The sequence below is a fragment of the Mercenaria mercenaria genome, chromosome 16 (genome assembly GCF_021730395.1).
Source record: "Mercenaria mercenaria strain notata chromosome 16, MADL_Memer_1, whole genome shotgun sequence".
NCBI lineage: Eukaryota > Metazoa > Mollusca > Bivalvia > Venerida > Veneridae > Mercenaria > Mercenaria mercenaria.
Genome location: NC_069376.1, coordinates 62,250,250 through 62,278,178, shown reverse-complemented (window position 1 = coordinate 62,278,178; position 27,929 = coordinate 62,250,250). Strand labels below are relative to the sequence as shown.

Below are 27,929 nucleotides of genomic sequence, written 5' to 3'. Positions count from 1 at the left end.
CCTATTTCATCATTTAAATTACATCCTTGTTTGCATATGGCATACTCAGCTGCTCACGGTCTTGTGGTAGGCATTATTTCAAATGTATTTTCCAACAACACAATGTTATTATAAATGTGGCTTTAAACTGGTAAACAAATGGGCACCTGGGGTCTTCCTCCACCATCAAAGCTGGAATGTCGCCATATGATCTGAATTGTGTCGGTGCGACGTTAAACCCGATAAAACAAACAAATTAAACTGGTAAACAGCATTACACTGAAAATAATGCCAAATATGTACGTAACTAATGCATAATTCTATACATATGTACGGTTTTCTGATCCGATTTCGGAAGCCTTAATGTTTCCTTGCGCATACCGCTAGGATGGTCCCAGATGCTCAAGCAATTGCATACTTAAACGCTGGGTTCTACCTTGCTGATACAACGGTGGTAAATCATTAAATATAACAGAAAAGCACAACCTACGGCATTGCCTTTCCAGTTGTCAATTTGCTTCGGTGAAATGGCATTTATGTTTGTATTTTATAATACGCGTACGCGGCTCTCCTGAGCCTTGTGATAGGTAGAAGTCGATTGAAAGGTATCATATTATGTAGCTTGTCACAACAGTAAGCCTTTTGAAATGTGACATTAAACTGGGGATCAGCATAACATAAAACTAAATTGGACTTATATACATATGTACGTAAAAATAAACGTTTTTGACCCGACTTCTGGGACCTAAATTGTTGCTTCCACTTAAAGCTCGGGTTGTCCTAGATGCTCGAGTACTCACTTCTTTACAATATAACAGAATAATTAAGCTGTATATTAGGATTGTCTTTTTTAGTTTCCAAACTAATGGGGCTACATGATGCAAACTACGGTCCTATAAATGTATGTCACCGACCATAACTAATGTCTAAGACAGAGAAGATAAATGTTTCAGATAAGTTTATGGGTTTAAGGGAATATACCAAAACAAAGTGTTAGATAAATTAAACTTTAATGAAATATACTTGTATGTTAACTTTAAAATCCTCACACATTCTGTTGTCGGAATACCTGTTCACATTATGCATGCATTTGATAATATTTCATTTAACACAGAAAGAGGAGGGAAATTAATTCACCGGTAGATGAAGCGTAACGAGTTACCTATTTATGCAAATCCAATTCAATTCAAAAGAACTTGCATATTGAATTTTCACAATTTGAATACTTTCATGTCCACACCATAGATTTATTTGCAACAAGTCCTCACGATGCTGATGTAACCGACTTGTTTTTCACGTTTTCACAATAACATTTCCCTTCTTTACATGTAAAGTTGGTAGCGCAGGCGATTCTGAAGAAGTGACACATCTCGTCCTTACGGCAAAACGCTGAAAATAATATTTTGTTTTTTTATCATAGTAGGACTAAAATATTTAAGTGAACAAAATCGTTAATTACACCTGAATGCATAAATCGGAAAAGATGTAACAAAAAACTATTACTTCTACATTCTAAATTTATTGGTACAGTGTTTCCTTATGAAAGTTTCAACACCTGGATCGTATAAAGTAAAGAAATAATCGAATTAAGTATTTCTGTAAAATATCAAGACCAGGTCCACAAAGAGTATAAAGAGAAAGAACAAAACCAATTTCTGAACCAGGACGTTACTTTATTCGATACAAGTTCAAAAACAATAAATGTCTTATTCTGGTTTGCATGGTGGAGTTAAAAATGTGTTTAAAACATTTATTTACTGTTGCTTGAAAAATACATATTCTTAACCGATAAAAGGCAGTAGTTTTTAAACCATGCCCTGAACAGTAGCTTTATGATACAAATAGCAAAGTCCTTTCCCCACTGGCATTTTTAAAACCAGTCTGTACTAAACAGGAGGGCTTGAACCGTTGTGCCATATTTGTGACATATATGCATAAACGTTCGTTCATTATGGTTGCCAGCGATATGTTATTTGCTGCATCAGCACTAAATATGTATATTGAAATGTTAGCGCATATATAATACAACTAGCGCCATTACTTGTTGTTCTTTGTGTTGGCGCTCTTAAAGACAGAAAGAAATGGCAGAAATCAGCCACCAGGTGTAATTCATGTATATCAAGTTTTGCACATTTGTTAAACTACAATTTTTCTAAACTGAGCAGCAAGTTTTGAAATTGTTCTTGAGAAGCTCATCTTGAAATGATGCTTCTATTAGTGCACATGCTAAAAGCGACGGCTCTCCAGATATTTATCGAAATGCTGCATATGAAAAGAATAGAAGGCCAAGGAAGTCATATGACATTGTCCTTTAAGAATAATAGCAAATTATAAAATACAATTCCTCTCGTTGAATATTTGTTAATAGATTGACTTTATTAGAGGTAATCAGACATCTTGGCCTTTCTAATGCAAGGGTGCATTTGTGGCAAAAATAAAATGCAAAACCTGTGTAGAAAAAGCTAAGGAAAAACACCGAAATCCGATCTGATTCAATTAGTATATATGAAATTTAAGTTCGGAAACGTGTCATTAGTTGAAGCTAACACCCTCCATGGAATATTAGTTCAGTTTAATTTAGTAGTTTATACTAATTTATTTTAGCTCTATTGTGATGAAAGCTTAAAGCTTATTTGAAACCACTCACGAGTCCGCTTCCTGGAATAACCAGTACTGGTGTCATATGAGAATATTGAATTAACTTTGTTATGGTTGCAAAATGTTTTAATTGCATTACTCCATTACCGTCCGTAGAATATTAAATTAACTCTGCCTTTGTTGTAAAATGTTTTAATGATCTTATTCCATCAAACCGAAATACAAAATTAACTTTGTTATAATTGTAAAATGTAATAATGAGCTTATTTCATCTCCGTGGTATACAAAATCAACTCCGACATGGCTATAAAAAGTATTAATAAGGACAGACCTTTTGTGAACATTTTCACAGATATTAATCGAATCTGTCGAAAATGCACAGAGCAGAAACATTATCTGAACTCAGCAAATTGCAAGCATTCAAGAATAAATGTGCGTTAATGTAATCATTTCTGTCCCATTTTCTCATTATACTAAATCAATCTAACTATAGTGCTTCACATTATCAATGCTTTTGTTTGTGATTGTGCCTAATTTAGGCTAACAATAACTAAATTTTATAAAAACTCACATTTTCTATCAATGTGCTGTAAGATTAAATATTTTTGTAGTTGTCGGACCTAAAGAGTGATTTCTCGATGTAATTCATAGTACTCTATTTTAGTTTGATATTAATCATACCTTGTTAGATATAGCTTGGCATATATAAGGTGATGGTAAGAATTTGTTATATATTAATATTGTGTTTTGCGTTATGTCCGGGCACGACTTCGTCTAAACTGTATTTGCACACCAGACTGCGGTTGCAAGTGATTTCACCGGTGCTGGAAACTCCATCTTACACCTAGGGTGTACGATGACAATCGTGCTGTAAAAAGACATAACTTTTCACTGCAGTTGATAAAACCAAAACTGAACGGTTACGTTGCTTTGTCTTTGTAACGTCATGTACAGACGTAAACTTTTCGCGCTTTGTTAATTCGCTACTGTAAGAATAATTGATTAAGAAAGTCATTTGTTTGAATTTTTTACTTTTATTTTTTGAATATGGCATACAAGAAAAGATTCTATCACTGGCTGTACGATGGGAATATACGACTCTAATTTAACTGTTCTAACCGAGCCTGATATTCCCATCTGCATCTAGCACCAGTGAAAGAATCATATAATAAATTTCCTTAGTGTTGCGAATAGTCAATCAAACGCGTCATTAGGACATGATCCTCTCGAGCTACCATTATTCTGAAGGTACACACCCCTCTTACGACATGTACTTAATTAAATTAAACCTGCTACTCATAGTGGTTTAGTGTAACAGGAACCGTATGAGAGCAAAACTTGTTGTCAGATGGAAATTATGAAATTATAAATTCTGTATATTCCTCCCAGTAGGGGGCGACATCAATTCATCACGCATATGAATTATTCACCATAATATAGGAACCTATCAAGAAATCACAATCATATAATCACATTCATATCATTATAGATATACACGTGCACTCTATAAAATTACTTTTGCGTCTCCAGGCTTTTATTTAAATTTTCCTTTCTTTGATATTCAAACTTTGAAACTAGCGTAGGTAGAAACATGTTCAGAGATAGCATATATACCATAATTCATTGCTTGCATGATTTTTATTTTTCTAGATAAAGCCTTCTTGTGTCAGATGTATTTGATGAAATAAATGTATTCAATATGACTAAAAAATACTTGGAAAATATTATTTTTATCTGTATAATATATTACTGTACATGTGGCAAGAATTTCGCGAATTGTCGATTCCAGATGTCACGCGAGCGGAAATTATGGCGAATCGCCGAAAACTGAAGTACCAAAATTAAGATTGTTTATTTTTACTTGACTATAATGACGTGTCTTTGTGAAAGTGGAAACTTACGATTGCCGCAACTTTCGCGAATTCCAGAAATTCTCGAAAATTTTATAAAGCGTAAATTTTACATTTCCACGTACTTCTTCAGAAAACGTTTTACATATGTGAAGAAATTTTTACAGATGTAATATAAACAGATTTTAATTTAAAAAAAAAGCTTTTTTGTCAAACTAACCATTTCTACAGGAGCATGTTCCCTCTAATGTACAGTAAGGGAATGTGCAATCTTCTTGTCCTTGACATGACGATGGGCAGTTGACACGCCGACCGCATTCAGCCCAAGCCATTGTCTGTCTTAGATGGCATATTGTACCATTGCTCTTGGCCTTCTCTATCTTATCCATGTCTTTTATAATCAGCTCCGCCAGTTTTGTTTTCATGCTCGCAACGTACACTGTAATGAATAATTAAGAGACATGTGCACTACAGATTTTTTTTTCCATTCAGTATCAACATTGTGTCAAGAACCACTAGACACCGTGGCTAATTTAACATTCAACATTGTGTCAAAAACTGTTAGACACCGTGGCTAATTTACCTCGGGGAATACGTAAGCGTTTGTTATTTACTGCTGTAATAATCGTAAATACTTCCACTGTCAAGTAATGTAATGCCGGGTCCCTTTTTGTCGAGAAAAAAAGATACAACAATGTATATGTTTAGATTTCATGTGTGTAGACCTACAATAAACAACTCATGTAACAGAAGTGTCTTTCTTTAAGTAGTGATTAGCCCTCCCACACATATATTGGCATTCGGGCTACATTATCGTGAAAAATAGGTTAAATCATATGCTAATTACTACTGAAACTTAATGTATTTTTCTCTAATACTAGCATTTGTAATTGATATGTTGCCGTTTAATATATATAACGATCGATTACATGCTTAGCCTATACTTAACAATGAGATCATTTTCATTAATAGTCATGAATACATCACGGGTTATTCTATTATTGACCAAGGAAATGAATAACAAAACTTTTGTTCTCTTTCACCAGTCTGTTTCATTGTAAGTCCGATCAAAGAGAGTTATGCATATAATTGTTCACTAATTACACAGAATGATACAAGAAAAAACTTAACTGCGGCAGGTTCTGCGACTTAAGACTCATCTGAGCTTTTCTTGTACTTAATTTAGGGTGGGCGAATATTCTTTCTTCATGTTTTACAAACAAAGCAAAAAAAGGATGGGATAAGCCAATTTTGCAGCGATACATCTTGAAAAAATATTTTTTTAATGTTTGAAGTGTTAAGCATTTCGTGATATATCTTTAACAGATCCTGTCAGTAAAACCGTCCAAATATACAGCCCAAAATTGAACAAAACAGAACAGATATTTTATTAATATCGAACTTGAACATTTACAGTTCATCGTTACATACAAACAAAATCATACATGCAGACAGTAACGTAATAATTAATTTAAACAAATGCAAACAAAACATCGATTTTACAGTATATTAATTCCAAATCAATATATTATAACCACACCTGTCCCAGATAATGCTGCAAACTACAACTTGTATGAACTTGTATTAAAATTAACTAACGGTTAAAATTACAGTTTCAAGCTTTAATCAGAAGTCTTAGAGTAAAAGGTAAAGATGACACGAATGAAATAATCTTTTCTTAAATTATTTGAACATTAAAGTATGAGTAAACAAACGCATTGTATAAATAAACTGTTACAGCGTATGGGAGAAAGTAATAATATATATATATATATAAGTAAATAATAATCATCCAGACAGGATAAGGCATTGTTTCAATAATGTTTTAATGAAGATTTCATCTTTGAAACGTGGTGTCAGATTTTGTATGCTTTCTTACAATTCTCTTTTTTTTTTCGATCAATAACTGGAGAACCATTTGCCTTAGAAGCTACAAACTTCATAGGGTGATAGGGCTTAACAAGTAGATGACCCTTATTGTTTATAGTCACTCCGTCAAAGGTCAATATCACAAGGCCCTGAACATGGAAAACCGTTCCCAATGAATAACTTGAGAATCACTTGACCAAGAATGTTGAAACTTTATAGGATGATTGCACATACAGAGTAGATGACCCCTATTGATCTTGGGGTCTCTTGATCAAAGGTCAAGGTCACAGGGACCAGAACATGGAAAATCGCTTTCAATCCATAACTTGAGAACCACTTGACCCAGAACATTGAAACTTCATGGGATGATTTGACATGCAGAGTAGATGATTCCTATTTCATTTTAGTCACTAAGTCGATCATCAGTGTCGCTTTGATGTTTGCTCCTGTCATCTTTGTACCTCTTTCCTATTACTACCATGCTTTGGGAGAGGCATGCGCTTTTCAACAAAAGTATCTTCTAGTTTTGTATTATTTGGAGTAGTAGCGTATTAAGTGTCGTTTATCAGTTTCAATAGTACATTAATCATTTAATACCTCATTATTCCAGAGTAGGCCACCTACTGAAAAAAGTACAAAGCACAACAGTATTCTAGAGAGTTTCCATTATGGACATCTATCAAACGTTTACAACACCTACGCTTTCAGATGTTGCTACAATGTTTCCTGCTAAACAAGCAATTCTGCAGGAAAACAGATGATAAAAGGAGTTTGTTGGCAAAAATGCGTGTTATGTAATACGTCATACTAAATGAATTGGGAAACGCATATTTACCCTTATGACGTATATCAATTGATAAATGTATTTTATCTTTACCCACGATACGTTGGGAAACTTATGTGTATTGGTCATCTCACTATCATAAGACGTTAAAGCCCTGCTTCGCGGCTATTCAAATTCTGTTGTGTGTATGCAACCTATGATTACAATAGGTAACAGTTAACGGCCACGCGCCACACGTAAGCACGCAAAACCACAGGTATTCTATATAGAATTTTATATAAAATAGACTCCATTTTGACAGGCGTCACTGTTTATAGTCAGGATTTTCATGCTTTTTCAGTGACAATTTAAGGTTAAAAGGTAGGACTGGAGCAGGTCTTTAAAGTAGTGGACCTGTAATAATAATCGACAATTTCCTTTCATTTACGTATTCTCTGTATGCTGTTTCTATTAATCTCATAGTCTTTGTCACCGTGAATGACCTTTTATGTATTGCCTTAAACATATTTTTGAAATTACCATAAATGCTAAAGAATAATAAAATCTGTAATAAGATCCTCTGGAAGCACAGAATGCAACATAAAACAATAATAGAAGACTCGGTTTGATTGGGTCTGTTCATGAGAGGTAATAAAAATGTGCAACACCTCTCACGTCCCCTAGCAACGGCTTAAGTGAAACTCTATTACACATATATTGAATGGACTCTGTGATCCCAAAGGAGCAGAAAATATAACAACACTAAATCCAAGTACGGGGAGACTTTTTACAGCCCCCACACGGCACTTAACGATTGCTGTTGTGATAGTTAATAAAATCTGTAAAAAATTCTTTGGAAGCATAGAATGCAACCGAGAACAATAATAGCAGGACAATAATCAAAGTACTAAAAGTACAGAAAGGCTGGCTACCATAAAACACTGAATGAAAACTGTGCGGGAAAGATGTTTAAAAAGTCTGAAATATTATGGGTTTTCCGTATCAAACTACGGCAAGTATAAGGTACTGTTGAGAGGAATCATCTCAATTAACTTGAGTAAGGTAGTGTAAGGATATTACGGACTTAAGATGTTGAAAAAGCACGTAATGTTTGCTCCTTTGGGGATAACACAATTAGTGAGACAATTCTCACTTAGATCTGAAAAAACAAGATTGATATCTAACAGAAAAAGTCAGATTCCGAGAACGCAGTCCCATCAAACCGTAACCCCATAGAAATGTATGAATGAATGTTCACACATAAACATAACGAAATAAAACTTGTAGACAACGAATGAAAGGAACACAGTCGAGCACCGTCTTGTAACTGTCAGCGGCAAACACACTACTGGTGAATTTAAACCGGTTTATGCTGCGCCTGAATCCTTATGGTCAGAGACCACCAATTCAAAAAAGTACAGGGAATTTACTGGGAATGAGGTAAGTGTATACCTGGGAATAAGGTAGCGTCTGTGCGTTTTGATTGGTCAGTCATGTAAACAAAGTAAATACAGTAACACTATTCATATTTTTTGTCTGATATTTTGGTGGAACTAAGATAGTTCTTGAAAAAAATTCGATTGTATATACATGTTTCGATTTATGTAAGGCCGTACACGCCATAATGTTATAAGGGAAGTCTATGGGAAAACAATTGGTGTTCTCTAACCTTAAAGTTGGGTCATTTTCTTTAATATAGACTTATATTAGTATACCGTGAACAAGCAATCATATGTTTATATCCAAAGGACAATGAAATTAATTACCTCCTACTGGTTAGGAACATTGCAAACAAATATGATGTATTATAAAGAACAATAACCAGAAACAGAGGAACTCAAAAGGAAGAAATAAAGAATGTGAAAAATTACCCTACTTTGCCAAATTAAGCCTTCGTCTTTGTAAAACTCTCGGCGTTTACTCTTGAATTTTGATAACGATTTTGCCATTTTGGTATTTGTAAATTAAGTCAACGTTAATATGTATAAAAAGAAGCTCACTGCCTTTTCTCAAGATTTTATAATAATATTTTACTCTTTTAACAACAGTTTTAGGGACACAATATCAGAGAAAATATTAATATCAGAGAATATATATAAGAATAAACACAATATCTTAACATCGATATGCCATCCCCCAAATTATGCATTAACATTAATCAGGTTTAAAAGACTTGCACTTATTTATCAAGCTCTAGTAATGTTGAATTGAATGTCAAAGTAATAAATTCTAAATCTTAGTACATTGAGGTAGAAGAAAAGTACGTGCGGTACGGATTTTGTATTGAAGTACTTCCGGGTTGTTGTATCAAAGGAAGTAGTTTTTTGAAATTTTGTAGTTCCCAATTTGAAGCCATCTCTACTTTGACTTGTTAAAGTCCAAATGTATTTATTGACATTGTGTACATTTTGTATCATTTCTAATGTCTTTAATAGTTGTTTTGCCTGTGTTTTTCAGAACTACATTTCTGTGCGGAAGGATTAAAAAACTACCCCAGACTGGCGGCCATGACAGATGCGGGTGGGAAATTTTAACAGTGACAGAATAGTTTGATGTGTAGCAAGAAAATTCATTGTTGATGATAGTGTTTCTTTAATTTTCAGAAATACAGAGCTGTCAATGCTGTAAATTAGTTGTGCAATTCGCAATACATGTCCAAAAGTGCTTGTTTTACTATACAGCAAAGAATGAGAAATTGTCCCGGGCCGACATCTAAAACAGAACTTGGAAAAAAATCTAAAAATATATTATATCTGGGGGAAAACTCTATTACATTTGTATAATCTAAATGGAAATGAAGTAAAGTGAAGTGAAGTGCGTTAATTTGTGTACGAACTTAACGCACTAGCTCTACTTAAAATAGACTATCCCACAGTCTAAAAGTAGTTTTTTGCATGTATAATGTAACAGTCTATACAAAAGTGAATGAACAAGCAGAGTGACGTCACGCCAACCTAATAAAGAAACTCGTAGTAAGTTTGAAAATGTAATTAACAACGCCTGTAAACATCTGTTTTTACTTTCAAATATTTTTCCTTCAAAAGAACGCATTTAGAAAATAGATGAATTGAAATAGATACAAGCTATGCTTACTAGCATCAGCGCAATTTATGACGGGCAGTGGGAGGAACGGCGTCACGGAATTTATACCTTTCTAGAACCGGTTTGATCCAGTTCTCTTGAGCGTGGGTTGCATTAAACACAAAGGAATTTCTGATTTTATACAGCTTTTACTACAATTTTACCGCATTTTAAACAGTTTTCGTTTTAGAATTTTACACATATCGTTCCCATAACGAATGAAAATACAAAAACTACTGGGAATTTTACACAGATAACCAGGTTTGGACTTATTTACAATTTTTACGATAGAAACAAAGAACTTTGGATTCTAAACAAAGAACGTTGCAAATTGGATTTTCATTGTGCAAAAATGGAAAACTCGAGAATCACTGTTGCAATTTTAGGACACAGTTTTATTCGTAGGCTTGATGATAGCTTTCGCCGTCAGATACTGCCTGCCAACTACGACCTGAAGGAATGTTCGGTGATCCACAGGGGACTTGGTGGACTCTTGGCTTGTGAAAACTATAACGGTCTTCGAACCTGTACTAACTATTTCAAACACAAGTTCGACAGCTTTCTAAACACACACAAGCCTCGTGTTGTTGTGCTACAGCTAGGGGAAAATGACATTGACTCGGGAATACAGCCACTTGAAGTAGCCAGTACATTGGAGGAAATAGGTTTAATGTTGCTGAAAGATTATAACGTTGGACATGTTGTAATATGCGAATTATTCACACGTCTGAAGCCGAAAAATACAACAGATGAACAGTACGAGTCGAAACGGGTCCAAGCAAATCAAATACTTAAAACCCTACTGGAAGGTCACAAACACATCCGTTATTGGAACCACAGGCGAATATTCCGAGCCCAAACACAAATCTTTGCTAAGGACGGAATCCACCTGGGCCCATTTGGACAGAGACGCTTCTACAGGTCGTTGCGGCATGCTATTATGACGGCGGTCAGACAGGCCACATAAAAAATTTTCAGGGGAGTATTTATTTACACATGACCCGATGATTTGTTAGAAAAAGTATAGGTATAAGAAGTCAAATGAAAGAACATTAAAACAGAAATATCTATATATTTTACAAGATAAATGAGCAATAAATAAATGCCTGATTATTTAGATAAATTAATGTTGTATGGGAATAAATAAATATATAATACTTATATAAAATTTAATAAGTGAAATTCAAAATTTTTACAAGATTTTAACAACATGTAAGGCTATAATTAAACCAGACATAACCACTCTACCAGATGACTGGTCATGTGGACTAGTACTTCATGTGGCTCCTTTGAATCAAATTTTGACACAAAGTCTTAAACATATACATGCTATCTTAATTTGTGATTTACATGTAACTAATATGTTATGACAGTACCACTTTTCGAATGATGGGATTTTATCTGCAAAACTTGATAAAGATATATATGGCTACATTGTGTTCCATTCTTGATTGATAATTTTTCACTTTTGTGTGTCCTTGTGAATATGTCACACATGCGCAAAAGCAATTACTTCAAAAAATCACTTATAAATCTACATTTATCAATGTTATAAAGTTTTTAATAATAGTGTTGCTTTTGGTGAGTCACTGGCTTTAGCACAGGCACACTTTGCGAATTTGTGATGCTTTACACAATTGGTGACTATACATGTATCCCTTGGGAGTCATTGGATTTTACCACAGGCACACTATGACTTTGTGATATGTTTTCCACAGTCACTTACACGTGATTCGCGATTATTTATGCACACATTATATCGCTTTTTGTGAATATATAACTTGACCACAAGGACAAATTGTGAAATTTTTGTAGCATGTATACTACAGTCACTTACAGGCGATGTGCAACTATCTATGCACATATCACTTTCTGTGAGTCTTCTGACTTGATCACAGGCACACTCCGTAAATGTCATATTTAATATGTTTACCACAGTCACTTACGTGTATTGTGGAATTATTTACACATATATTATATCACTTTCTGTGAGTCTTTTGACTTTACCACAGGCATACTTGTTTCCCACAATCACTTACATGTGATTTGTGATTATGTACTATACATTATATCACATTCTGTGAGTCATTTGACTTTACCACAGGCTCATTTAATGAATTGTTGATATGTTTACCACAATCACATGTGATTTGTGATTAGGTACGCATACGTTGTATCACTTTCTGTGAGTCTTTGACTTTACCACAGGCACACTTTTTGAATTGGTGATATAATTTTAAAAATTACTACTATATTATTTACAAATAGTTATACATATATCACTTTCTGTGAGTCTTTCGAATCTTGACTTTACCACAGGCACAATTTGTGAATTTGTGATATATTGTTACGATCGCTAACATGCGACTGATGAATATTTGTACACAGATTTTATCACTTCCAGTGGTTCTCTTAATAATATATTTTATATAATTGCGCATAATCCGGGATAACTTATATAATATTCCATTTTCTGTTATGTATTAATTCCAGCACAGCCATTATTTATGAATTTAAGACATTGTCAGTAAACATTTGGATGTGGTTTGTGCTTTTCCTTCTAAGATATAAATATTTAATTAGGTCTAAAGGGGTAATGTTAATATAATTGGAAACCCATGCTGGAAAATTTTAGCGAAGGAATTTAAAAATTTTCATTGTCAAGTAGATTGGCTTGGGACATAAGTTATTAACTTTATATATTCTTATAACTTTTGCTAATGCTGTATGTGTCATTGTTTCAGCATGCCTTCTAGAAAGAGAAGTGTTGCTAGCAGCAATGGAGGGGCCAAGAGAAAAAGGGCAGTCTCCCACACAGCCACTACCACATCAGCCACAAATGATGAAGCCATTATTGCTCTCAGTGAAAACACTAGATATAGAAACTCTAGGAGATCAACAGTAACAACACCCAATATACCAATACCAGTTCCTGTCACAGAAAGTGTTTCAATACAAACTCAACATATCGTTGACACGTTAACAGATAAACTTGAGGCTATAGTCGAGAATAAGATACAACAAGTTTTGGGCCAAAGTGGACAAGCACGTCCACAACAGGTACAGGCCCCAGAAACAGTTCCCACGCAACAGTTACAACAACAACAACAACAACAGGCGGAATCACTGGATGACCGGGCACGAAGTGTATTTACTGGTAATTCTGGTTGTCTCACTTCAGCTTCTTTACAATCCTCCCCATCAATTCCACTCCATGCATCAGTTAATCTGAAAATAAAAGAAAAGATCTGGGCTGACGAATTTGTAGATTTTTCAACTTCTTTTAGTAAGTCTCAGGAATCGTTCAGCTTAACAATCACGCCAACGGGCATTTCTTCCTTTTCACAGTCAAACTCAAGAAAATTCATAACAATTGAGCAATGGACTGATACTTTTGCAGTCTTTTCATCTGTATACAGGCAAAAGTATCCGGACACTGCTGAACAACTAGCCCAATACAGTAACACTGTGCGGGCAATTGCCAAAGCTAGGGGTAACTGGCATTATTATGATGTGCAGTTCAGACAGCTCCGTCAGAGTCACCCATTTTCTTGGGACTCAATTCACCATGAGCTATACATCAAAGCTCTAAGTCAGAAGCAGCCCTTTCGGCCAAATGGCCCACAAACGGGCCAATCTAGAAAAACCTGCAACAAATTCAATCGTGGAGATAGATGCACAGGATGCATCTACCAACACAAATGCAAAACATGCTCCGGCAATCACCCACACTATAAATGCTGGAAGCGAACATCCGACGGTGCCCCCAAAAATTCAAATAACGCGGGTCAGTCACAACCCAACAGGTCAAACCCCCCAAACAAAGCCAATAGATAAAGTTACGTTACCCACTCCGGTTAAATGGCGCAAGCTGGAAACCCTTTTACATGGTTATGACACAAAAGTTACACAGTATCTTGTACAAGGTTTCAAGTTAGGTTTCGAGCTTAATTTTCAGGGTAATAGAGACGGTACAGACAGTCCAAACTTAAAATCTGCTAATGAACATCATAACATTGTGGATGCAAAAATCATGAAAGAAATCAAAGCAAATCGCGTAAACGGTCCATTTTTGGAAAAGCCCTTTCAAGAACTTAAAGTTTCGCCGATAGGTGTTGTTCCGAAAAAAGAACCAGGGGAATATAGAATGATTCATCATCTATCATATCCCCGCAATACTGGAACCTCGGTGAATGATCAAATTCCCGCTGACTTTACAGAGGTCTCCTATGCAAATGTCGATGACGCCATTACAAAAATTAAAATGATAGGTAGAAATGCCTTTATGGCAAAAACAGACATATGCTCTGCTTTCAGAATTATTCCAATACGTCCGTCCGATTATAGTTTACTGGTTTCAAATGGAAAACAAATATTACTATGATAAATGTCTCCCTATGGAGCTGCCTCAAGTTGTCAAATTTTTGAGACTTTCAGTACAGCATTAAAATGGATAGCGCAAAACAAATTTGGCATACGTCATATAGTCAAAATCCTTGATGACTTTTTGTTCCTTGCGCCAACTTTCTGCGAGGCTAAGTCAGCACTTGATTCTTTCTGTCGCATGTGCACAATACTAGGAGTGCCGCTAAATGAACAAAAAACTTTCCCTCCTTCACCGGTCATGTCTTTTATGGGTATAACACTAGATTCTATACATATGGAAGCAAGACTACCACAAGACAAGCTAGCTAAAGCTGTTTTGCTATTACGCGAGCTTGGTTCAAAACAAACATGTCAACTCCGTACTCTCCTATCCCTGATAGGCTTCTTGAATTTTGCTTGTTCGGTCATCAGACCAGGAAGGGCTTTCCTAAGACGCCTGATAAACCTGTCGATTGGCGTTAAAAAGCTTCATTACAAGGTAAAACTAAGATCCCCAGCCAAGCACGACATGTCCATGTGGCTAGACTTCCTTGCAAACTTTAATGGGACATCTTTTTTCATCAACGAACAGCGGCTTTCTAGCGATAACATTTGTCTACATACAGATGCATCAGGGTCAAAAGGCTATGGGGCGATTTATAAGAGTAACTGGTTTTACGGGTCTTTCCCACACTCTTGGCAAAAAGCAAACATCGCATTCTTAGAACTATACCCAATTGTTTTGGCAGTATTCACATGGGGTCATTTATGGAGAAATCACACGGTAGTTTTTCACACAGATAATGAAGCTCTGGTGTCTGTTATCAATAAACAGACATCAAAAGTTCATTGTATAATGTACCTTATCAGAAAGCTAGTCCTACACTGTCTTACACAAAATATAGTATTTTTAGCTCGCCATGTCAAAGGAAAAGACAATAGTATAGCAGACGCTCTTTCTCGTTTTCAGATACAGCGATTCAGGGAGCTAGCGCCGTTCTGCAAACCAAATCCAACTATAGTAAGCCCACATCTTCAACCGGAGATATTTGCAAGGGTTTGAAACTTTATTAAATGCTTCACTAGCTCCATCAACGCTAGAGACATACAGAAGAGCATGGAAATTGTTTCATGACTTTAGCCAAGCTTACTGTAACGGTTCAATATCTTTGCCTATTTCATCATCAGTGATAGCCTTATTTGTGGCATTTCTTCATGAAAAGGCTATGTCTTCCAAATCCATAACCACATACCTGTCTGGTATAAGCTATGTCCACAAACTTTCAAATGCACCTGACCCTACTACTCATTTTCTCATATCAAGTCTGTTAAAAGGTGCTCAACGTCTGTCCTCGTCATATGACTTACGTTTGCCCATCACAGTGAAACTATTAGATAAGTTAGTTTCTGCATTAAAACATGTATGTCAATCTCACTATCAGGAAAAACTTTATTCCGCCATGTTTCTATTTGCATTTAATGCATTTTCTCGGTGCAGTGAGATTACCAGCTGCAAACCTGCAACAAGGTCATTTATTTTGCAAACAACAGATGTTGAATTAAATCATGAAGCTTCAAAACCAGTATCGGTCACTGTTACTTACCGCTTTTTCAAACACAATAATGGGAAACCACATACACTTACTTTTTCGCACGGTTACACACAAGTATCTCCTGTCCATGCACTTAATGACTACCTCTCAATTCGAGGGGAATCTGCTGGCCCTCTTTTCACACTACCTTCAGGCTCGCCAGTTCCACGAAAAATGTTTGACAAACAACTAACTTCTACTCTGAAGTTTTGCGGGCTCGATAGCAAAAGATACAAGTCCCACAGCTTTAGGATAGGTAAGGCGACTGATTGTGCACAGAGGGGGTTCTCAGATGCCAAAATTAGATTGCTAGGAAGATGGAATAGTAACGCTTTTCAAAAGTACATTAGAAATACAGATTTTTAGTTGACTAGACTTATTACGTCAATGATTCGACATTTTCGGCCATGTTGAGCGATCATGATCATTTACCACGAAATTTGTACCTCTCTAAGACATAGCCAAATTTTACAATAAACATTTCTTTAACAGCCACATGCTTGGGCTTATGGCTGGTGCATACTTACAATAATTTTATTTAATAACACAGGTAGAAAACACACATACACACAAGACACAATTTATCACTGCTCGCTTGAGCCATAGGAGTACCAGGTATTTTAACAACCAGATTTGCCAGTAACGTGTATATATTTATGTATATATGTATATTTTAGGATTGTATAGAATCGTCATCTTTGTTTTATACTTCTTTTTGCAATTTACATTTAAAGGACTTAGAGGTACACTTTACTTGCTTGGGCTAGTAAAATGTGATTTGTCCCTTGTTTGCAGTTTTTAGATATTTCTTACCTACTTGCTTGGGCTGGTAGTCACCTTGTTATTATTATACAACAAAATGTTGGGTCTGAAATTCTTTATTATCAACTAGCACAATGAAGTTACATTTTGTCGTCAGACATTGTTAATCTCTATCATCTGCTAGTCACAAGTTGTCAACATTACTTCTGTTAGTAACTTTATAGATAATGCTAACATTTCATTAGCATCTTTAATGCAAATACTATGTTTCTTTTAAAATTCATTTTATTTCATATGTACAAGACATTGCAAATGCTTGATATTTTTACAGTCTGACTACAAGCATTGATACTATCGTAATTAAAATGGTAACTATGCAGACTTCCTGAAATAAGTTACATTGTAATATAAACTGAATATCAAGTTTAATAAAGGATTTTTGTCTATTGTCTAGAAGAGAAACGTATCAGCTCTTGCTTGGGCTATAGCTGAATTTATACATACACTTGCAGACCTCTGGGCGATGAGGTCATACATGAACCAATAATTTTCTTGGTATGTTTTGTATATATATTTGTTTTTGTTTTTTTTTTTTTGTTGTTTCTTTTTTTGATCATCCACATTGCATATAATTGCATGCATGTGTCTGTATATTCATGACTTTTATTAGATACAATAACTTATCATTTACTTGCTTGGGCTGGTAATTAGATAAGCCACGAAGACAAACGTTTACATGTATATTGCTTACAAGTAACTTTCTTTAAAGGCAATATCTGCTCCATGGCAGACGATTATTTAGTAAGTTTAGTTCAGAAGTATTATTATCCATCTGTTTAATAGGAAAACCAGGTTTACGTGCAATAAGTTATCGGTTTAATGTGCTTTATTTGCTAGTCACTTTGTTAAATATAATTACCGTTTTATAACAGACTTATATTGCCTTTAGTATATATTATACATGCATATATATTTTACCTTGTGTACTTAGTCACATTATCTCAGTGATATATGACCATTTCGTGTTGATTCGCTGTAAAAACCCTACTCACTAGTCACATTATTATGTCATAGCTGATTGTTAAAGATATTATATACTAGGGTCTTTGATATCGTTTTCTTTTAAGAAATATGTAAAGCGTTTGTTATGCAATGGTATTTAAATACTTATTTAATGTATATTTTACACATATTTGTCTCAATGGGTGCCTCTCTCACTTTCTCCCTTTTTCTGGAATTCCCTAGAAAATGTGGGGGAAGATAGTCTCTTTCAGTTCCTATCTTTTTGGCCATTTCTAAAGAAACCTCCACATTTTATTTATTTTATTTACTTTATTTACTTTTATAAATTTATTTTCCTTGGTAAAAAATTTCAGAAACCTGTTTTTTCATACAATAAACATGTTCTATGTTTTTCTCCCTAAAAATAAACAAGGTCATTTCATGACCATTAAACCACATTCTATGTTTGTTGATTTCTCCCATAACTGGTCATAAATACAAGCTATGCTTACTAGCATCAGCGCAATTTATGACGGGCAGTGGGAGGAACGGCGTCACGGAATTTATACCTTTCTAGAACCGGTTTGATCCAGTTCTCTTGAGCGTGGGTTGCATTAAACACAAAGGAATTTCTGATTTTACCCACCACCTACCCCATCTCCACACTTAATCAAATTCAGTTAGAGAGAGGTATCCCAAGCTTCCATTTTGGCCATTGGCCATTTCTAAAGAAACCTCCACATTTTATTTATTTTATTTACTTTATTTACTTTTATAAATTTATTTTCCTTGGTAAAAAATTTCAGAAACCTGTTTTTTCATACAATAAACATGTTCTATGTTTTTCTCCCTAAAAATAAACAAGGTCATTTCATGACCATTAAACCACATTCTATGTTTGTTGATTTCTCCCATAACTGGTCATAAATAAGTTTAAAGTCTTTAAACAAATCCAAGGTAAAACTGATATATATGACGGAAATATTTGAATTGCGCATGAAATGATTGTGTTGTCAGTCTCAGCAGTTGGCTGATCTTTGTGACTTTTCGATTTGCGGTTATAATAGTCTAGCGGACATGTTCGCCAGTGAATACAGTCTGCTGACCGAATGGAAATGCCTTTGTGCTTTTTCTTTATCAGCACAGTGACCTATCTGGGACAAAGGATGTTTGGTATTTCTAATTGTAATTATATATTGAGCAACAGCTGGGTTCTTCTTGTCTGCAATGAAAATAGCGATTAACATTATTTTTTTCATTTTTTAATGTAACAACGTAGTACTAAGTACAATTCAAAATATTTACATTCGCCCTATTCTTTTCCATTGAAAATTATGACGTTCATTTCGTATGAACAGCAAAAGAAAAGGCGCGAAATTTACGTCATCGCTGCTTAGTGATAACCGACCGCTGTTTTGACGATGTCCGCGTATAGTCAGGGAGAACGTTCCTTAGATGACGTCGCAATTATTCCGTGTGTTGAACAGAATGTCCGGGAAGCTGATTTTAATGTTAAATGCCACAAAATATGTGCAATTTATAATATCATCTTGTTTACAAATGGAAAGGAAATATAATGTAAATATAAGAAATGAAACTATGTTTTTCGATGTTCTTGCGAAATGAACGACAGAATATAATCGGCAAATTAAACATGAATCGCTATTCACATGAATATACAGCTCGTATATATTTTGGAATATTAAGTATATTATGTTCATTATCGCATTATCAATATTTAAGAAATGAAATGATTATTCCGGAGACATTCAATAACAGAAATGCATGGTACTTTTACTACACTGGACTAACATTACTGATATTTAGAGAGTTACACTTCCATGCGCTTCTAGAAAATCCAATTATTAACACGGTGTGCCCTAGGAAAACAGATAATAATAACAGCTTAGTGTCAAAATGCGTGTTATGTAATATGTCATGCTAACAGAATAAGGAAAATGCTGTGAGGATATGTTTGTTAAATAACCTAATATTATGTTTGGATTGATTTTCCCATAATATTACTGAACGTTTGAAACGCTCCAGAAGCGACAGTTCGTACAATAAGAAAGTGGAAAACCACAGACTGCCCAACACGAAAGTTTGACTGAACAAAACATGGAACAATTTGTGTTTCGCATTGATATGTGCTGATTGACGAAACTTTGTAATTATTATTATACCAATTAAACCGAGTCTACTATTATTTTGCTTGGTTGCGTTTTATGTTTCCAACCCATTTTCATAGCGTTTATTTGAAACCAGTGTTTAGACAGGTAATTAGTACTCTCTTAAGAACGAATTGTACACCGCTTTTCACAAATTTGTACTCATATTGGTATAAAAGATATTCTCCAGGCAAGGAGATGTTACTATATGGTTCAGATTTTATGTTGGGCCTTTCTCCAGATACACAAGGAGATGTTACTATATGATTGAGATTTTATGTTGGGCCTTTCTCCAGATACACAAGGAGATGTTACTATATGGTTAAGATTTTATGTTGGGCCTTTCTCCAGATACACAGGGAGATGTTACTAGATGGTTGAGATGTTATGTTGGGCCTTTCTCCAGATACACTGGGAGATGTTACTATATGGTCATTGAGATTTTATGTTGGACCTTTCTCCTGATATGCTGGGAGATGTTACTAGATGGTTGAGGTTTTATATTGGGCCTTTCTCCAGATACGCAAGGAGATGTTACTATATGGTTGAGATTTTATGTTGGGCTTTTCTCCAGATATGCAGGGAGATGTTACTAGATGGTTGAGATTTAATGTTGGGCCTTTCTCCAGATACACAGGGAGATGTTACTAGATGGTTGAGATGTTATGTTGGGCCTTTCTCCAGATACACTGGGAGATGTTACTATATGGTCATTGAGATTTTATGTTGGGCCTTTCTCCTGATATGCAGGGAAATGTTTCTAGATAGTTTAGGTTTTATGTTTGGCCTTTCTCCATATACACGTATATATCGGTCACCGTGACCTAGAGTATAAGGCTCCCGCCTCGGGATCGGGATGTCGAAGGTTCGAGCCCCATGGGGAGCGTTCGTCCGGGGGATGTTTGTCATGGGACTCGTTCCGAAAAGGCCGGTTCGTGAGCCGCGAGTTATTTAAATGAATGGTTATGCGCCTGGCATACTGGTAGGAGTAGGGAGGTAATTGGTACGGACAATAAGTATCTCATAAGCCAAATTGGCTGGCCCTTTTAATAAGGGTGACACTATAATAAACAAGACCTTTACCTTTACCTTCTTTACCTTTAACACAGCAATTATTACTGCATTTAATAATACATCACGCTATCTTAATGGTATTCTTAATATGGATAATCCGTTTTTGCTCAATTAGTGGATACTTTTTATCCCCGGAAGCTCCAGTTGAATAAAACTAACAGTTCGGATACTACTGCTTCATTACATCTCTCTATTTATGACAATTGTATACATACCAAAATTTATGACAAGATGGATGATTTTAATTTTAGTATTGTAAATTTCCACCATTTGGATGGGGATGTACCCCAGGCAACATCTTTTGGGATATATATTAATCAATTAATTCGGTTTGCAAGAGCGTGTAGTCATGTTAAGGATTTCAATGAACGTAATCAATATATTAAAAATAAGCTTCTTCAAATATAAATTTCGTGAATATGTAAATTTTACAATTGGTTTTAATATATAAATATATATAATAGTAATTTAAAGACACTTTTGTGAGAAGGCATATCAAAACCCGAATATTATGGGGATGTGATTTAAAACTTCGTAAGATTTTTGGTTTCGAAACATTTCCTATTGTAATTAGTAAAGTTATAAAATGTTTTATTAAAATAGGTTATGACCCCGATGTTTTGAGTCACACCGCATGTTTGGTGTTCAGCCCTTTCAGTTGGACTCTTTGCTTTCTTCTTTGATTGTGTCTGACAGAACAGGTGGCTGTCTTCAGCAAAGGCATTGAGTACATGCGTTTTAGGTTCACAAGTATTGCTTTTATATAAATATACAAGAGTATTTTTGAATTTTACATAACATGCCTTCTGTTGCCATTGCGTATGTTAGGGTTTCACCTGGCAGGGAGACGTTTATTTAGACTGTCCTGTTTCTTGGAACATGGTTGGGAAAGACTGAGGTTAGGTGCACCATAAACCGGTTTAAGCCCCCCAGTGGTGGTTTTGCCACTGACACCCCATTGTGTTTATTTATTTGTTTGTGTTTGCTTTGTGTAAGTGTGTGTTGGTGTGTTTGCTTTGTGTGAGAGTGCGTGTTTGTGTTGGTCAGGTGCAGTAAAAATGGACATTGGGTGTAACTTGAGTGACAATTTATCTATATTTTACGAGAAATGTTTTTATTGTTTATTACTTTCGGTTTGTAGCAGAATTCATTAATTTTGCTTAAATATGTAAATGATGTATTTGACGAATCTGTATGAATATGGAGACAAAATGTGTATTGTCGGACTAAGCTGAAGGGGACGCCCGCTCACACAGCAACCACGTGGTGGCTCGGAAGTCGGCCAGGGCTAAGGCCTTGCGCTGTTCACAGCCTGGGAAGGAATGAAGACGGAGACGGAGAGTTATGAAATGCTTAAAGGCTATTTTGTGCTAGAAGGAATTTTGTTAGCTCTGTCAGTTAGAAGTTATACTATTGGTGACGGAAAATCAACTAGGTAGAAACAAAAAACAGTGTATTGAGTTATTTATCCAGAGGACTTACTTAAGGAGCGGCTACGCTACACTAACCATAGGGGGTAAATTGTAACAGCACATGAGCCGAATGACGTATTACGCTGAAAATGTAGTACTGTAAAATGCGAATTATTTGCGTTGTTAGAATCGAAATAATGAATATGTTCCAATAATTTTATCAATTAATAAAACATGGGCAGTCGTTTGGATGCTACGCACTCGTGATTTAACTATTACGCATCCAAACTCCTGCCCACATTTTATTAACTGATAAAATATAGGAACAGATTTATTATTTCTTAAATACAATATGGTCCGAAATATGTCATAGTCAGCTTTAATGTTGTTATTTCCAACAGTGACCTCTATCATCTTCGTCACAAGAGCATGAACTTTTATCTCTTTTTCCCGAAATTCTGCGAGCAAAAAAAGAGCCATGAGGAAAGCGAGAGAATCGATTAAAAGCTAATATTTAATTTTAACACTGATATCACAGGCTTTGTAGTAAACCACTAAAATTTACTGACAGATGATTAGGTATCTTTGTCTCCGGTCGAATTTCTTTCGTAACTTTACACAATTTTTCTCTAGGTTTATTCAAGTACCTTTTTAGTATGACTATCAGCCATGTCAAATGTCAATTACAATTTCAATAGAACTATTTCACAAAACAGACTACAGTATTCCTAATCCAAAGCGACCATTACATGCATTATTGAGCATGATTCTAGTGTTTCTATGTAACAACACTGTACGTTTTATTCTTATTTTTTTTTCTTGAAACAACTTAAAAGTTTAATTTATTTAATAAAAGCAGCCGTCTCAAAACACTCAAAAGGTCGATATCGGTATTAGTTTCTCATGTAGCGCAAACAATTAATCATGTTCGCGACAGTGCGATCTCCATTGGCAACATTCCCAAGTATAAATGGATGAACTGCATCTAATAGTTTTCGTCTGTAAGTTCACTTAGAATAATGTGATATTTTCTAAACAGTCCTTGCATGTATCTGTCCGTCTGAACCTGTATCAACTGATTCGTAATTTATTTTGTTATTTGAAACTTTCAATTATGTGTGATTTGCAGCCCTTTCTATTTAGATGTTTAGTAGCTAATAACTACGAAACGAAAACTAGTTATATATTAAGCTTTTTCCAATATGATGAAATACCAAATAAACTTTGTCGAAGGCCTATAAAATGTATTCATAAGCAAATACAACCTGTTAGCATTATTAGATGACATTTCTACAGAATTTCATTTAAATAGGTAGAGGAATGCAATTTGAAAAAAAAAACGTTGAGAATAGAAGCTCCTACAACAGGTAAGCATTGAATGCTGCAAAGGCAGTCCGAACAAAGAACCATCAGATAGAAAGAAACTATTTAGTACATTTCAATATAAGAAACCATATCTGAACATGGGTACTGAGAAAGGTAGGAGTTAAAAAGGGGGATGTGGGTACAACTGGGAGGTGAAAGAAAATTGAACTTTAAAAATTGTACAGTCACAGTACATGTTTGTTATTCACAAGGCATGTATTTTAACGTGCGTGCCTATATTCATTAAGTCTTTTTGTTTCATTCTATTAAATCAATTAAACTTTAGTGTTTCACCAATTTCAAACATGTATTTAAGCTGTAGGTATTGTTTATTTGAAGTTGCGTGTTACTCATTTAAGTACAGCAGAATATTAAGTGTATTTGAATAAACCTCCAGTCTACTTTACTTTTACTTTAACACACCATAGTGAATCATTATCAGGTACATATTCCATATCAGGAGTTACTGACTTTTCTAAATGCTAAGTGATATAATTAAAACTATATGTCACTGGTAAGAATGTAACAGGAGCTGAAATGAACTTTTATGTTTAATGAAATTACAACACAGTGATAGCGCGTATACTCGTATCGATATAATCGTAATGTTAATACAAAATACGATTAAATGCTGAAAACAAAAAGATGTTTAATGTTTGATCTTTAATATTTAACGAACAGTCTTTGGCTAAAACCAGTATTTAACTTCACATTGACATAAAAAGAAACAAACACTTGGGTATCTGTACTGTTGACAATATATAAGAGTGACCGAACAAAAATCAAGAGGAAATCTGCGAAGTTGATAAATGTATTTACACAATTTATCTCCGCCGACAGAGATATCAAAACATCGACGTTTCTGCGAACGAAATAGATAATATAGAACAATGCATCAAGAATATAAATGTGTTATCGACGTTGTCGGTTCTGGTAAACAATAGAAAATATGACAAAACAAGTTGCTAAATAGTGTTAAAACAACAAAACAGCAGTTAACACACAAAAAGTCTCATTTAAATAGATAACTATAAACTTCATGGTTTTGTTTCTGTTTAAATACACCTAGGCAATCGAAAAAGTAATGTAAATAATTAAGAAAATGCACGTTTATATTTCTGTATAATCTGCTAATTAAGACTTAATTCAGAACACCTCTTAAACTTCATATTTCCATATTCGATACATTACCATGATAGCGCTAATGGCTTTTAGGGAAGGTATGGTTTTAAAAGCAAAATAAAATTATTACAGTTTTATCAAAATAAACTCAAAACTTGACAAAACCTTACTAAACATATTTTTCGATTATTAAGGACAGTTATACAAATAGTAAATTCTGATAATGTCTATTAAATTTTTCTGTCGGAATTTCAGTATGTGTATATAATTAAGTTTTATTTTACACAGATAAAATATAGGAAAAAGTTCACATGTTAACGATAATTATCGAGCGCCCTATCTTGAAACATCTTGGAAAATGATTTTTACAATTTATCCATTGATTATCCTGGTGTTCTCTTAACTGACTTATTCGCAACAAATCCCCGCAATGCTGATGAAGCCAACTTAGCTTGCACAGTATCACACTGATATTTCACACATGTGATTCTGAAGAAGTCTCAATGTCAGGACAAAACGCAACATAGTAAATCTTGGTATTTGATTTATCGGCATTAAACTATGGTTGTTCTTCGTATAAAGCGTTTCACAAAACAATTTTCTTTCCCTAATCTAGCTGAGCTACTTTCTGATTCCATCTAAAACAAGAACTTCGATTTACGAAGCATAACACAACCGATTGCTAGCAGAATGGAAAAGAGTAGTAAAATAGGCATTAAAAACAACAATTACTTTGGAGGTTGGGCGGAAAACAAGACTTATAAACTATTTAGTTATGTGATAACATATGGTGTGAGATCGGGGCAAACGAGCATGCCTAGAAACAGGTAACTGAACTTGAAAGTATAAAGCAAATACCTACACGTGCAGAAAGTGGGTATGTGTGTATGAGATGAGATGGTGCGTGATGTGGTTGAGGGATACCAAGATATAATATCAAAAAAAAGAAAGAAAAAGAACTGAAAGAAAATTAGGGGAGAGGGTTTCCTATGGAAGCCCTGAAGGGCCATTTTGACTTGCGACTAATGACTTAAGACTTTTGACTTAAAATTTATGACTTGGGATTTTTGAGTTATGACTTGTATCTTAGGTGTAATATTGGCGCGCATTTCGAGAACGTGCGTAGAAGATGGGTGACGTTTCAACGATGACAAAGATCTCGAAAAGGTTAGTAGTCTTGCTCATTTCGCAAAATTGAAAGAGCATTGTTAAAGATTGATGTTCGAGCTAACATGGAACTATTTCGGCAAAATTCGTAAGAAATGCATTGACATTTGGTATACCATCAATTCAATGTGTATAATGTTGTCTAATTAATCGGCTATTTCTGGTATTTAAAGTCTTCTGAATCTAGTCAATTTCCACATACATGAGATATGATGGTGCTTACTCCCCATTTAATCTCTAGAATGCTATGTTCTGATTCGTCACATGTAAGTGAGAGATATTGTCTAAAATTTTCTGCACTATTTCAAAAGCGTAGCAGTGGTAACATTTTCATGGTTTACTGCCTCCTGCACAATATATTTTTATAAGAATATCTTGCAAAAGTCTCGTGTCAATAAGTTTACTAGGCACTTTCTGAGTACTAATTTCTTATGGATTTTTAAGAGAAATTACTTTTCACCTAAACTGTGTTGGTTAGTCTCTTAAAGTGCTTTAGTGATTCCACTTCGAATGATAAATTTAAAGTAATTTCTTTAAAGAAGTGACGACATCAAACTATGATTTTTATCACATTTGCAAACAAAACAAAGAATAATGTAGTAGTTTATAAAGGTTGGCATCTCGACATATAAGAGACAAATGTCTCCCATGGGAATCAAAGTTTATTTTGTTCTGGAAAAATGCATTCCCACGTGAACAAAAGTTTATTTTGATCTAGAAAAATATCTCTACTATAATCACATGGCAAGTTTATCTCGCCAATAAAGATGCATATTTTATGATGCTACAAAGCTGGTATTAACTAAGGCTAAAATTACTGCGATCAAAGGGATGAACGAAAACTCCAGGGTGTCTGTAATATTAGTGTTACGACTAAATTATTTAAAAGTACAGAAATAGTTTTATCGTCCCGGTAGCTTAGTCGCTATACAATCGGATTTGTAGTTCGAGTCTCCTGTGTGACTATACATATTATTTCACACTGTGACATCACGTGTCCATTGGGTGGATTTTACTTTTAATTTATCTAATGTTTTCACTGAAATTCTAAAAAGAAGTTTAATTAAAGATAGAAGCAGGTTATGTTTTCGGACAATAGTTATGTATGCAACACATGGCTCTTTTGTTTACCGCAGAAAAAATGACACTCCTTCGAAGCAAGTGTATTAACAAAATCAAATGAACTTACAGTTTAAACTGTATCTGTATTATTTTAGTAAATGTTTTCGTAGAATCTGGTACAATTTCGATTTACATTAATAAAGATTCCTTGAAAAATTTGCGTTATCTTTTGTATGCTTCCTTAAATTTCACTTCTGACTTGACTTGGAAAGGACAATACCTATGAAGTCAGACGATTAGATAATGTTTGGTGTTTCTGAATTTAAATACATTTTTACACTTTTAAGATTCCACATGCAGCTGCACAGAGGGTTGTCTGACGTTGAAACGAATAGAAAAATACCATTTAAATAAGCGATTATCAATTTTATACTTTTAATGTAACGGCGTATTTTTACGATAAATTCTGAAAATGTTTTAACAATTTTTGAAAATACAAAGTATATCTAATATTCCCGAGTAACAAAGTAAACACACATACCAATTGAAAAAGCACATATCACTGCGATATTCCATAGAACTTCCATAGCAGAAATTTATTAGATGTTTAAAACGCTGAAAATGACAATACTGATATTTACAATGTGACGCTTTTAGGTACTGCTAGAAAATCCGATACTTAACTAGGGTTGATGTAG

At 34.6% G+C, this 27,929-nt stretch overlaps 2 protein-coding genes across 2 annotated transcripts; one reads left to right on the top strand and one right to left on the bottom strand.

The window, feature by feature from the left end:
• Positions 1-976: 976 nt before the first annotated feature.
• Positions 977-27,929, bottom strand: LOC123541072 (uncharacterized). The gene is made up of 3 exons (XM_045326438.2): positions 27,773-27,929; positions 4,648-4,866; positions 977-1,368 (listed from the first exon to the last, which is right to left on the bottom strand). Exons 1-3 carry the CDS (start codon positions 27,816-27,818, stop codon positions 1,244-1,246), a joined length of 390 nt encoding a protein of 129 aa, XP_045182373.1. The 5' UTR covers positions 27,819-27,929; the 3' UTR covers positions 977-1,243.
• On the top strand, positions 10,138-14,489 carry LOC123561740 (uncharacterized). The gene is made up of 2 exons (XM_053527239.1): positions 10,138-10,401; positions 12,885-14,489. Exon 2 carries the CDS (start codon positions 12,886-12,888, stop codon positions 13,975-13,977), a length of 1,092 nt encoding a protein of 363 aa, XP_053383214.1. The 5' UTR covers positions 10,138-10,401; position 12,885; the 3' UTR covers positions 13,978-14,489.

Excerpts from the sequence above, each read along its gene's own strand:
- LOC123561740 (XM_053527239.1), top strand. The coding sequence starts at position 12,886 with ATGCCTTCTAGAAAGAGAAGTGTTGCTAGCAGCAATGGAGGGGCCAAG.
- LOC123541072 (XM_045326438.2), bottom strand. The coding sequence starts at position 27,818 with ATGGAAGTTCTATGGAATATCGCAGTGATATGTGCTTTTTCAATTG. Across the intron at positions 4,867-27,772 it reads GATATGTGCTTTTTCAATTG|TGTACGTTGCGAGCATGAAA; the intron begins GTATGTGTGTTT and ends TATTCATTACAG. Across the intron at positions 1,369-4,647 it reads AACATGCTCCTGTAGAAATG|CGTTTTGCCGTAAGGACGAG; the intron begins GTTAGTTTGACA and ends TATTATTTTCAG.